The sequence below is a fragment of the Nicrophorus vespilloides genome, unplaced genomic scaffold (assembly GCF_001412225.1).
Source record: "Nicrophorus vespilloides isolate i.1.1-1 unplaced genomic scaffold, Nicve_v1.0, whole genome shotgun sequence".
In the NCBI taxonomy this organism is placed as follows: Eukaryota; Metazoa; Arthropoda; class Insecta; order Coleoptera; family Silphidae; genus Nicrophorus; species Nicrophorus vespilloides.
Genome location: NW_017097429.1, coordinates 94349 through 107778, shown reverse-complemented (window position 1 = coordinate 107778; position 13430 = coordinate 94349). Strand labels below are relative to the sequence as shown.

The 13430-nt window shown below is 35.7% G+C and overlaps 1 protein-coding gene across 1 annotated transcript; it reads right to left on the bottom strand.

Moving 5' to 3' along the window:
- Window positions 1-2313: 2313 nt before the first annotated feature.
- On the bottom strand, window positions 2314-12623 carry LOC108560056 (protein dachsous-like). Its single transcript, XM_017917484.1, has 2 exons — window positions 12587-12623; window positions 2314-4110 (listed from the first exon to the last, which is right to left on the bottom strand). The coding sequence occupies exon 2, from the start codon at window positions 4087-4089 to the stop codon at window positions 2314-2316; it is 1776 nt and encodes a 591-aa protein (XP_017772973.1). The 5' UTR covers window positions 4090-4110; window positions 12587-12623.
- Between the last annotated feature and the right edge of the window lie 807 nt (window positions 12624-13430).

Genomic DNA, 13430 nt, shown 5'->3' with positions numbered 1-13430 from the left:
ATAAGTAAGGTTTTAATGGTCGGCAGTTGGGGAAATGTTGCGCGGAGGAAGCAGATAAGGAAGTTATTTATTATTTTCGTATTAAAAACGCGCTGCAATCAAACTGCAGTTAGGAGACGAAATTAGGATCTCCTGAAAAATCTCCGGCAAAAGGAAGTTCGCCAGGAAACTGTTTGTGTTTACTTTCGCAGCAAGAAGCAACATGCAGACATGACATGCATTTTCGTTTCGATCTAATGATAATCATTTTAATTACTACATTTAACGTGAATTCATTTTCTGGCTAAAGGAAACAATTTTCAGCTACTACTACTAATTTTTTTTAAGGGAAAACCGAGAGTTTTTATTTGCAGCTATTTTAACAACGGACGTGTTTTCCATTCCGGAAGAAAAAGCCCATCTTTACGAGCCATTAAAAATTATTATACCTAGCAATAAACCGTCATTTTACACACTTATTTTCACTTAGTTACTGACAATTTCAACATACCTATGGAGATTTTCCTCTCACATTTGTTTCGAATGATTACATAATTTGAAAATAAATCAATACATTTTAATAATTTCATTTTCGGTTAACGTTAAAACAATTTTCTAATGATAATTCATGAAAGTGCGAGTTTAAAAGTAATTGTTGGCTAGGTCAGACCGTAACACTATAAATAAAATTAATTAAAGAAAATAATAATAAAGCGGAAACATTCCAGAGGTCGTGGACATGCGACATAATTTTAAGAAAACTCAAGTACTTGAACTACATACATACTAATTAAACTCATTAAATACAAGACAAGAAACACATAGTTTTGGTTGTTAATATAAAAAAAAGAATCTGCATTATTCACTGTACGAACAGGATATATTAACATTTCTCGAATATATAGAGTTACTGTTTGAATCGATATTTATAACCAACATTACACTTAGATTATTCAATTCTAATAAATTTTGTTAAAACAATAAATTGTTGGTCATTAACTCACAATCGCACTTAGTAAATTCTATCATAAATAAATACTTACTTATTACTGAATAATCCATCTAGGATTGATTTTAATCAATAATTTTAACGTTAGTGAATAATCCGTTTGCGAATTTAGCAGGTAAAGGTCAACCTATATTAAAGTAAATTTATGTTTTCGCCTTCTGTTTAATTTGCACATTTAGATTTTATCTATCATGAATCATTCTCGAATATGATTAGAATATTAATGTGTAATAATTAATAAACGTAACTTTTTTCTTTCGAGGAAATAAAGAAATAAATAAATTCATTTTAATATACAATACAATTTCGTCTTCTGTTTCTGACTATCTGAGTTGACATAAATCAAGAGATGACTGAGGCCAAGAGAAATTGCGCAATTTATATTTTAAATAGAATCGGCGCGACAATTGCGACTTGATTTATATTTGTCGATAAATTACGTTGACTTTGATCTATTTCCATAATAACGTTCGTTGTGCAAGAGGCGTAAGAGAATTGGTGAGATGCCCACGTGACCCGTGCAGCTGAAGACAATTGATTCTCTTAAATTTAGTAAATAGTTTATACGAGATTTTTATTTAATATCATAATGCTGCCTCTGCACTGCGCGTGATTTGAGACTCAAATGTCGATCAGGCATACTAACGTAAGTCGTAAGAGAATGCCCTCGTGGCCCGAGTTGCAGAATATAGTTGTTTCCAGATCACTGCTAATCAATTGTTTTTCGTCTGCTAATTGTTTCTGATGTCGATTTGCATTTAGTGGGCAAATCGATCGCACGCGTGTCCGATTCCTTCACGCAATTACCGAACCGCGGAAACACGCGATGCTCTGCGAATTATTAAAAACGAAAACTTTATTAACCACTCGGTAATAACAGCCTGCCGCCCTTTTTTTACGTGCTTTCCCCCCCGTGCGTCCCGTGCCGCATCATCGTTTCGTGTAATGTAACAGTTCTCAAGAACAACGATCTTCTCTTCTCTCGTCTTCTTCTCGGTGAGGTGAACGCGTGTTGTGTTGCTGGCAAAGTAAAAAAGAATATCTGTGTAACACCTCGGAGAGGCCGAAGAGTGAACGGACTAACGGATGTTGGCTATGTGCATGTATGCACTGTATATATGTGTATATAAATCTTTGTATATGTTTGTATATATATGATATGTACTGGAACAACAATGTACACATTGTTTTATAACGACCAATCAATGCGACTAATCCAGAGCCGCGACGGAACTTCAATAAAACAACTTCATGGCAGATTAAACTGGAATGCTTAAAGTCAATAGCGAAGTTAAAGAGGTCGCGCAAAAACTAATCTAAAACGCTTAAGTGTATTCTAGTTGGTTGTGTTCATTTACCTTAAGAATGCATCTGCCGACCGCCTCGTTCTCAGCGACGGAAACGTTGTAGAAACTCTGATCGAACATTGGCTCGTTATCGTTGACATCGTGGATGATCACAAAAACTTTCGCCGTAGAATTGAGCCTCTTCGGGTAGCCACTATCTTGCGCCACCACCGTTAATTGGGGCACTGGATCTGTTTCGCAGTCCACGTGACCTTTGGTGGTGATCAGGCCGCTGCGGGAATCGATCTGGAACCACGAGGAGTGAGTCTCCGGCGTGTCTAGAAGGGAGTAGGTAATGACAGAGTTGTTGCCCTCGTCGATATCGTTGGCCACAATGCGCAAAACAGAGGTTCCCGGATCGGAAACCTCCATCACGTTGGCATGGTACGTTTCCCTTTCGAATTTGGGAGCGTTGTCGTTGATATCTGTGACTTCCAGATTGAAGGTGCGAGTTGCGTGCAGTGGGGGTGTACCCGTATCCGTAGCCTCGACGTTCAACGTGTAATTCGGCTTCTGCTCCCTATCCAGAGGCAGGGCGACGATGACGAGATAAATGATGTTATCCTGCGTCTTCAGCCCAAAGTGTCCGTCTCCGCCGCTCAGGGTTACATTTATATCAGAGTACTCAGTCTTGGAGTCGGGATCGTTGACTGAAATCCTCGCAACGAACTCCCCGTTTTTAGCGTTCTCAGGTATCTTAGGCGTCGCATCCTCGCTTAAGAAGATCACGTTAATTGTCGGTTGATTGTCGTTCACATCCGTGACTTTGATGCTGACGAACGCAGTCGTCTCCAGCGGTTGTAATCCGCGATCCTTGGCCACAACCACAAGCTCATGCATCTCCTTCGTTTCAAAATCCAAAGGTTTATTTACACTGATCACTCCGGTGGCTGGGTCAATCCTGAACATGGAATGCCGATCGCTCTGTCTTCGATTTATTGAATATTCTATTAAACCGTTATCACCAACATCATTATCACTCGCGAACACTTGTAGCACAGTTGTACCGACGGTCGCGTTCTCCGGCACCGACGCGTTGTACAGGCTCTGATTAAATATCGGCTGATTATCGTTCACATCTTGGATTGTTATGTTAACCGTCATTTCGCCCCGCAGCGGAGGCGTTCCACCATCCAGAGCCTCGATCACAAGGGAATAGGCGGCCGTTGTCTCCCTATCCAAATACCTATTGATTTGCAAGTCTAAATACAGAACGTCGTCCCTTTCCCGGTGCGATGACAGGCGGAAGGCATTGTTCAAATTCCCAGAAACTATATTATACTTTTGTGTGTTGAACAGATCCAAGTCCAGATCTTTTGCTGGATGCAAGGTCCTCTTCACGTCGCGCGGTATATTTTCCGGGAACTCGATGGACATCACGTCCGTGGGGAACTTGGGCGCGTTGTCGTTCTCATCCAACACTTTCACAATCACCTTAATGTTGGAGGAAACGATATTCGGCACCGCTATCACAGAGTAACTCGCAGTCGTCTCCCTGTCCAGAGGAACCTTCGTCTTGATTTCTCCGGTTAGGTCGTCGATCAGCAAATCGGTCTGCGCATTGTTTCCAAGGTACACAATCAGGTAGGGTGGAGAGCAGTCCAGCCCGTCTCCTATAAAACCGATCCTCGTACCAACCGGAACCCCCTCGGAAATCTGCATCTCCCGGAGGTGTTCGCTGCAGCTCACTCCCACCAACAGCCACAGCCACACCAACCACACGAAGGACATCGTGCGGCACATCCAGCAAATCATCACCGCGGAGGCTCACACATCCTGCAAAAATCAATACAATTTCAATACAAATTTTACTATAAATACTACTACAATCTTAAGCAATAAGTCAATAAAAAAAAGTATGTAGTAATCAAAAAGTAGATATTTGATACTTTTGAAGAATTGTGTAATTGGTTACTAGAGTGTTGGATTTTACTAATATATGAACAACAAAATAAATAAATTTCATATTTTCAGAAATATTATGAGAAATATATGATCCCAAGTACTTTTACATTAATATTAATTAACAATAAAATGTTTACAAGTTAAGTAGATACTAGACTAAATTGCCAATTTTTTTTTAAATAAGTGAAAACTCTTCATTTTGTTTTAAGTTTTGTTTTCGAAACGCCAGTAGTTATTTTTTTTTGTGAAAATCCCCATGTATAATCGTAGAACAATCATTAACATAAGAATCTTTCAGTGGACAGCCTCGTAACCGGCATAAATTATTTTTATTACCGTCTTCAAGACTCTCATTAAAGTATTTAATTAATAATGGCTAAGTAGCTTCATGAATTAATAATCGCAGTAAATTTCAGTTACTAGCTCAGCTTCCCAGAAGCAAAATCACATAAACCCATCGCAAATTAATCGGATCATATAAGAGTTTAAAAAACATCTCAAACGTGTCTTCTTATAAACATTTCGAAACAACAGAATATATTTTTTTCAGTCTCAAATAAATTATAGTTTTATTATAGGATTACTTTTTTAAATTTCTATCCTTTAAATTCGAATAAAAAAGCCAATTAGATTTAAATGCTCAAAAATACATATTTTGTTATTTGCAACTGTGTATAAAACAAAATTTGAATAAACATTTCAGATTGCAATTTTTACGAAAATCGTAAATAAATCAACGTTTTCTCTTGTATTATATAAATTATGCAAAACACGTTTTTGTAAATATCAAGCAAATGACTTATGGCGAAGAATGATATTTCACAGCGACAAAACGAACACTTCTAAATATCATTCTTTTTGCAGCAACTTTGCACATCTAATGCTGTTATTCTCTGTATATATATTTTTTTTATCACGTATTTTATTTGATGAATGGAATCAAAGGAACTATAACTCCTCACGAAAACGGTGGTAAATTTGAATTGTGAAAGTCTTAGAATGAAGCAATTTTTGAAAAGAAGTCGTGAAGCCCGTAAACATGCTTGAACGATAAATAATAATATTTCATAAACGCGAAGGGTGTGTTCCTATTTTGTTGAGCGTAGGTCCCATTCCACAAATCGCAATTTAGTTTGGTCTCTGTTTTGAATCTCTCCTCCCGCAAGAAACTTGGAACGTCGTTCAAACTTGAATAATTCATGCGTCCCATTTTGAACACATTTATTCCGGATTGCACCACTCCCACGGAAATTTAACGAAATGCCGCATTAGAATAAGCGGTTCTTGTTAAAATTTAACGCACTGAGACGCGTGGGATTTAATTAAAACACGCTTTCGACGCTGCTGAAATCAATTTAAAATTTAAAAAAGTACTGCACGATTTTAGTGCAAATTGCAAAGCACCGACGTGCATAAAACTAATTTATTTACTTAACATGTAAACACTTAATTATTAATGAATTTTAATGCTATAAAGTTTTGTAATAAGTGAATATTAGTATGTCAGTGTTATATAGCCATAAACATATGGCTTTAGTTAAGCGTACTTTAATAATATCACATAAACAAAATTAATTCCAATTAATAATAAATTAACTAAATTTTCTTAGAATAATCCTATTTTTGTCTTTATTATTTTAAATTGATACAAGAGAGGCACAATTATTGTGGAAATTTTCTCATTTTGGTGATGCTTCTTCACCGATAAATTAGGACTCTATTCCGTTCGATTTTGTATCCTACCGTGCCTACAGCTCTTCTCGCAATTACCGTCGTCCTAACAATAATTTACACTTTACATGGATTCCAGCACACCGAATTCTAATTGAACGATTCTCCACGCTTTTTCATCGTATTACTTCATTTAACAATCCATAGATCGCGGAACTGTTCAACCTCCTTACAATATATATAGTTATTTCAGATACCGTTATTAATTGGCAGACACTCATTTTTTTTCCTGTATTTTGAATAGTGCTTAGTAACATCGTGTTCCATTAAACTAATGGTCGGTTCGTTAAGTCTAATTTGACATTGATATTTTGTAAAACGACATTGATGTTTATCCGATTACCAAGGTAACAGCCTTTTAGGTAAGCAAACAATGGAATATAAATAAATAATTTATGCTTACAATTACATCAAAAGTTCATGTTCAACAACGTTCATATTAGACTAATTACGTTTAATAGCAATAAATTTAATTCTTTGTATAAATCTTTTTTATTAGTATCGGATAATGCTGCAATTAAGTTTATTTATGTGAAATGCAATATTGTTTAATTTATTATAAATAAGCGTACGTTTATATTTATTTTAAAAAATGTTGTAAAAAAGGGATTTTGAGTATAAAGTATTATAGATTACAATTAACAAGTGTAGATAAGGAAGATACTGTGCGGTTCGAAGAATCTGAAGGCAATTAGAATTCCTAAGGTCATGATGGGATTTGCATGGCAACGCGATGCGAAATTTCACAAGGGAATAAAACGTCGTCGTCGTTAAGAATGTACGTTCTTCGTTTCAGTTTATTTATTTTTTAATGTTTAATCCTTGCTTCGCGTCCCTGTTTGTTTCGCGTATCGATATTGATAAGGAATTGAATGGGATTTGGTCGTTATTTAGGAAGAAGATGTTGCCGTTGGCGGTAATGTCTCTATTATCTGGGAGTTTATAGTGCCAGAGCATATCTCTCTTTCTCTTCTGCTCTGCTCATGGCTCGCAAATGGGGGGACGCGACTCCTTTTGCCCGCTTTTAGTGCTGCTCCGAGACTGCAATAATTGCGACGATAATATTAGATAAATGTCGCAATAGAAATTGCTGTTTATGTGAACGGGAGACGCGCATTCGTATAACCGTGCTTCGCAATGCGTTGTTTCAGTGCCGGTGTATTGCAGTGCGTTGTAGTGCGGTGCAGTGCAGCGAAGTTTGCCGACTCGATCGGCGCACTCGCTGCGTTTGGGTATGTATCGTGTATTTAATTTAAATGCTAGCTGTCACATATTTAAAATTTTTGAAGAAGTTGTGAGTGCGGACGGTGTGGAATAGACTGTCTGAATTTGGTAGCTCTCTGTGTTACATTCCATCCTTATTTTTTTGTGGCAGTGGCTCTCTCCGTTTTACGCCGCTGGCTGTTTAGTATATATATGTATGTATGTATACGTATGTAGGATTGTATGTGTGTGTGTGTATGTTTGCCGGTCCCCCTCTAGAAGCTCGACTCTAGAAGCGGTCTTTGCCCGGGACTCTCTTTCTCTTCATCCAACTTACCAGAGCCCCGGCCTCAACCTCACCATCTCTCAGAAAAGATCGAGAGCGTTCAGCGCCGCATACACACACATACAAACACACACCACATATACGCACACAGCATACACATTATTACAGAAAACCCGCAGCTACTCTATAACTTAACATCTAGCGTTATATAACTTCGGAATGGACACGGCTCCTCTAGATAGAATGCAATTGAATTTTCGGTCGATTGTGTATCAGCGCTGCTTTGCAACTTTGTACATTTGTTTTAATCCTTTCACATACATTGCTTCTTTAGAATACATACATTTAGTTTTCAATATTTAAATTTAAATCTCTAAAAAAAATAGATTTTATATAATCTGATTTTTTTTATAAAATCTGATGTTATTTTTCTAGATTTACAATTTCTTCAATTGCAAAATAAATCATAATTACATATAAGTAATTTTAAATCATAAATTTAAGTCTTTGAATCTGTTCTTAATGTAATAGGTCATAGCTTTTTGTATAGATTGAGATGAGAAGTTCATCGTTTTATAAATATTGAAATATATTTAACTTTGAAATAAAGTAATAAAATTCGATTTAGTTGAAACTTTATATAATGTATTGAAAAAACAATGCTAATGAAAGCTCAGATGAGATGTGGTATTTGCGAAAACAGGTTGAGAACCACTGATCCTCTTCATTCTTGCAGACTAATTATATTCGCATGCAACGGCTAAGAGGAGAATATGAGGAACACATCCGGGCACTTATTCCAATTTCGTCTGACTGTGTATGTGCATGTATGAGCATTCGTAATCCCCTCCCCGTTCCTTCACCTCCCTTAGTTGTTATTACATATTTTTCTTTGGCCACTTCCTCGACTCGAGACAGGGCTAATAATAATAATGCCCTACCAACAGCAATCCCGACCGAAAGGACAGGTATATTACGTATACAGCCGCGCTAATAACCCCCCGGAGAATACACACAAAAGGTTCCCTCAAAACATCTACCTTTTTTGTTCCCTTCGTATATATATATATTCCTTTGCTTGTAAATGATAGAAAATCAACAGGGCAAAAAAAAGACAGAGAGTTGTGGTAGAGAAAGAGATATATGAGAAGTGTGTGCATGGAAATCACGTTCTGGGAACGCATCAGATGGACCCACAACAAACAGAAAAAAAAAAGATGATTTCATAAATTTATTATTCTGTCTAGATTACCACAAACTGCGTTCTGATTGCATCAAGGTATATAATTGTGTATAAACAAGTAACTAGAACTAAAAGCCTTTTTATATGACAATCACGTTTTTCCCGAATGCGTTTCACCATGTCCGGAGCACTTGAAATTATTGCAAGAAGCAATTTTAAATCCATTCAAGAATATTCACGACGCTAATTATATAATAACTCTCGGAGGGATCATTACGTCGGAATATTAACATTTTCACTCAATAAATCAAATTGTTTTCATTAAATTAACCGTTTTGATTATTTCTTACTTTTATTTTTCCAAAGAATATCTATTTACATTACTTTTCTTTTCTATCCATGTGTATGTTAATCGCGTCAATTAATGCATTATACATATTTTCAATAAAACGTTAAACGGAAATGATATACATACACGTAACGAATCGCCCAAGTGCATCGCGCAAGAAATGCATTAAAGCAAAGATTTTCCCATAACATATTAAACTCGATTTATTGAAAACGAATACATTTCAAAATCGCAATTTACAAAACAATAATCATTAAAACCATTTATTGTTTAATCAACATAACTTATTTCTTTTTAACTTTAGATGCGAACTGGTAATTGTTTTATCTTGTAAACACTTTAACGTTTACAAATTATAAGAAAATTAATATTATTGCTCAAAGATACGAGTTCCTTAATTAAGAAACTGCTTTTATAATTATAGAAATACAATCAATCATATGAAGTTAATTAATTATGAAAATGAATATTATTTAGGTATAAATTAAGATAACCGATGAACGCAGCTTGTATTTAAAATTTCAATTAAGATTAGCTTTCATGCGGACACATTATACCATTAAGATATAATAGTTTTGTTCTATTCCATTTTTTTTTATTGGGATCAAATACTTGTCTAGATGTAAACCATTATTTCTTGAAACCAAAGCAGATGTGTGTGAGTGTGTGTACCTACAAGTAAATAATGAGCAATTTAAAAATTTCCTTCTGTTCCTTAAGAAAAGTAAGAAATCCAGAGAAAAAAAAAACATATCTTAATTAAGATAAGATTTTTTACCTAGCAGATGTTTCAGAAAATAAAGTAAGTAAGTCATTTCTACGTTAATTAGGTAAAATTAAATTGGATTTTGATGTTTCAAATTCTAGTTATACTACATGTATTATTTATGTTTTTTTTTTCTATCCTCCACAGTTTTTTAATCTCTTCTTTTACGATTCAGTTAGAAATAATTTTAAAAAATTAATTACAAGAAATTTAATTTTTTTTATTATAATTTAATAATAATAATAAATTGCAAAATAAAAGAAAATTTTGAACGAAAAAATCCTAATACTAAAATTTTAAGAAGAATCAGACCTACCACATAGTATTAATAAATAAAATATAATTAATATTTATAAAATTATTATGCTAGCTTTAAAACAAATAATATCTTTCATTAATTAACTTAATGTTTTCATAGTGATTATTTGTAAATAAACTGAGATGGAATTAAACGTAACATATTTCTTTTAAGAAGTTTATCAACTTTTTAAATAATTTTATATAACGTTCATGTTTCAGATGTTTATTAACAAATAAATTCATTGAATATTATCATCAGGTAGAAAAATAAATAAATTATCGTCTTTTTATAGTTAGATGTAAATTCACATTCAATTTCAATCAAATAATGAAAAATCATGAATTGAATATAGAAATACCCACTAATATTTCATTGTTCTATTTTCCAACAGTAAACAGACTCGTTTTTTTTTTGTATTTTTCGGCCTCAGAAATAATTCTCACATTTAAATATGCGTGTTTCATAAAGATATATTCATGGTTTGAATGTATAATTTCGAAAAGCTCTCGTGAAGATTACAGATAATATGATGTGTGTATGTTGTAAGAGACCGACTGGAAATATATGTATATTAAACGCCATACGCTCGGTGATAAGGTGAAGCTCGTTTTTTTTCTTCTTCTTTCAAAATGCACAAATCTAATTGGATCTTCTGCACGCATGTAAAGCTTAATTAATTAGTTTACAGAAATATCTATATATAAAATATAAATCTTCACAAAAAGACAATAATAAAAAGCGGCTGTTAAAAATGAAAACTCGTTTCGAAAAAGTTTATAGCTCGTAATTAAATATTTAAGAGAAAAATGTTTTCGAGGCGAATAACATTAAACGGAGCGAACCAAAATAAAAAAAGACGGCCGAAGGTGGAAAAAAAACCAAACGATTTGGCGCAATTGAAAAGCCGATTGCGTAATTACGGATTCGTATAGGAAGGAAATAAATCGTGTAGAAAATATGGGTTTCTGTATTCAAATTTTTATCGGTTCTTCGATCTTTCCGTAAAGAAACGCTCGGACGTGCGTGTTTTTTTTTATTATTATGTGAATTTTGATTCGATTGGTAAAATAAATAAGTAAATTGATAGATTTTTACGGTGAATTATGGTCGTTTGTGGACGAGGGAAAAAAAACTGTATTAGATTATTTAATTATGTTAAATTTATGGTATCTCTCGCTTGGGACAATTTGAATAATTCCATCGTATTAAATGGCTTCAGGAGATTTAGCAGAGGATTTCCAGCCCCGACGCGAAGGATGTTTTATTATTTTTTTTAATATTTATTTCATTATTATTTCTTTCTTCCTTGTTCTTTCAGATACACAGCGCTGAGAGTTTATTTGTTCTCTTGGTTCTTCTTTGTATTTAAAATAATTTATAACTACTCTTAAATAGAGATTAAAAGATGTGTTTAGATTATAGAATTTGATATGTAATTTATACTGGCTCGTTGAACAGCTCTAAAACACATCGATCCAGCTTTATCGAAGGGAACAACCCCACACGGACAGACGAAATGCATTAGTTTTTCAGGGAGGGTTCGGCACATATTTCATGCCCTTTTCCATCATAATCTAATCTCAGTTTTTTCCCCTCCGAAGGGTCTTCACGGCCGTGAATTTTACCTGGCGCGATGCTAGATGGTCAAGGAGAGAGGAGAGGCTGCTGCTTCTTCCTCTCTCGCGGCGTATTCGGAGGAATAAGTTTAAAATTTAATTAAAAACATTCTCCTTCCTCTTGCGGTGCTTATTTTTTTTTCTCTTGTTCGCCCCTTTTCTATTTCGCTGTTCCAAAAGTCTTTAGTACTTTTAGTAATTGTGGTTTTGCAATTTGTAAATTTTATGGTCGTCGAACGACGTGTGTGCAAGAGGAGATAATTAAAGAGCCTTGCTTAGTAAGAAGGCTGATGTCGGGTAGAAGAAGTGAAGGAACTGCTGCTGCGTTCTGTATGCACCGCTCTCTCCGTCTCTCGACGAATGCGTGTGCTGTTGCTGCTGCAGTCTCGACTCTAAGAATATTTCAAATCAATATATTTATTTCTCATTTTATGGCCGATGTGGCAATAATTAAGTTAAGACTAGTCCATTAAAACACAAGAATACCAAGGCTCTTAAAAACGAAACAGGTAATGGCATTGTCGCCTCGGTGTGTACATCTATAAAAGCACCAGAGGAGTAGAAGATGAGGAAGAAGAGGACGAAGAAGATGAAGCAGAAGAAGAATAAGAAGAGGAACGAGTCGTAGAGGAGGCGGAATCTCTATCTATCCACGATTCGAATAATATTATAAAATCCACATTTCGTATGTACTTCTCCAAATGAATTTACAATCCGGCGTTGATTCTTAATCAGCCGTTAAACCCGAGCGCTCTTGGGCAATCTTTGATAACGTGATTATGACACGTTGTTCGCTCAAACAGACCAAATTCGCTATGACTGACTTTAGTACTACGTTGTACTTATCCCAAAATCAATTGTAACTCCAAATAATTATGCACTTTATCACTTGAAACCATCGATGATATATACCTTTAAGAATAACAAACACTGGGATCGTAGACGCACGCACATTTGGTTTAAACAATAAACAGAAGGCAACTATGAATCTTGGAATGGGGGTAAACGCGCGCGTTTGAACTGTAGTACTGCTAACTAACTAACAAACAAACTAACTAACTACGCGATACGATGGACCCGGAGGACAGAGGAATCTGCGGAAGGTGTCGCGCGCGAGCACTGGCTTTTATGCCCGAAAAATCCGCGTTCCTCCAACGAAAAATCAATTGCAAATGCAGAGGTTGTACTGTTTTTGTTGTTCTGCAAAGAGTTGGTCGGTGGCACACATGTGCGGTGCGATGGCCGCGCCAACGTATCAACCAGCTTCGTTACTTAAGTCGGACTGAACGAGTCTCTGCATTCCAACGGGCCCCTCCTTGCCCCCCAGAAGCCCCGAAGAACTAACCTGCTGAGTACCTGTACTAATACCAACCTAACAGAGCGCGCACCTTTTACTCACCAAAAACTACTCGCCTCGCCACTCGCACACACATACACACACACGCTCACCGCTCGCCACGTACACACACACACACATAAACGCGCGCGCTCTCCGAGATTTTTACTCCTCAAGAATCCCGATGAACACACCTCCCCAAAACTATTTCCAAGAACCGAGAACGCGAATATCATCATCATCATCATTATTATCATCATCATCATCATCATCATCGTATCGTCCTGGTCCAAGCTCTCGTCCTGCCGGCGACCCAAAACAATACAATTTGCAAACTCAAATTTCCCCGCGTTCCGCACTTAATTACATAATCCATCATCAAACACTGGCTGCTGCTTATTTGACTCTCTTCGTCCGGAT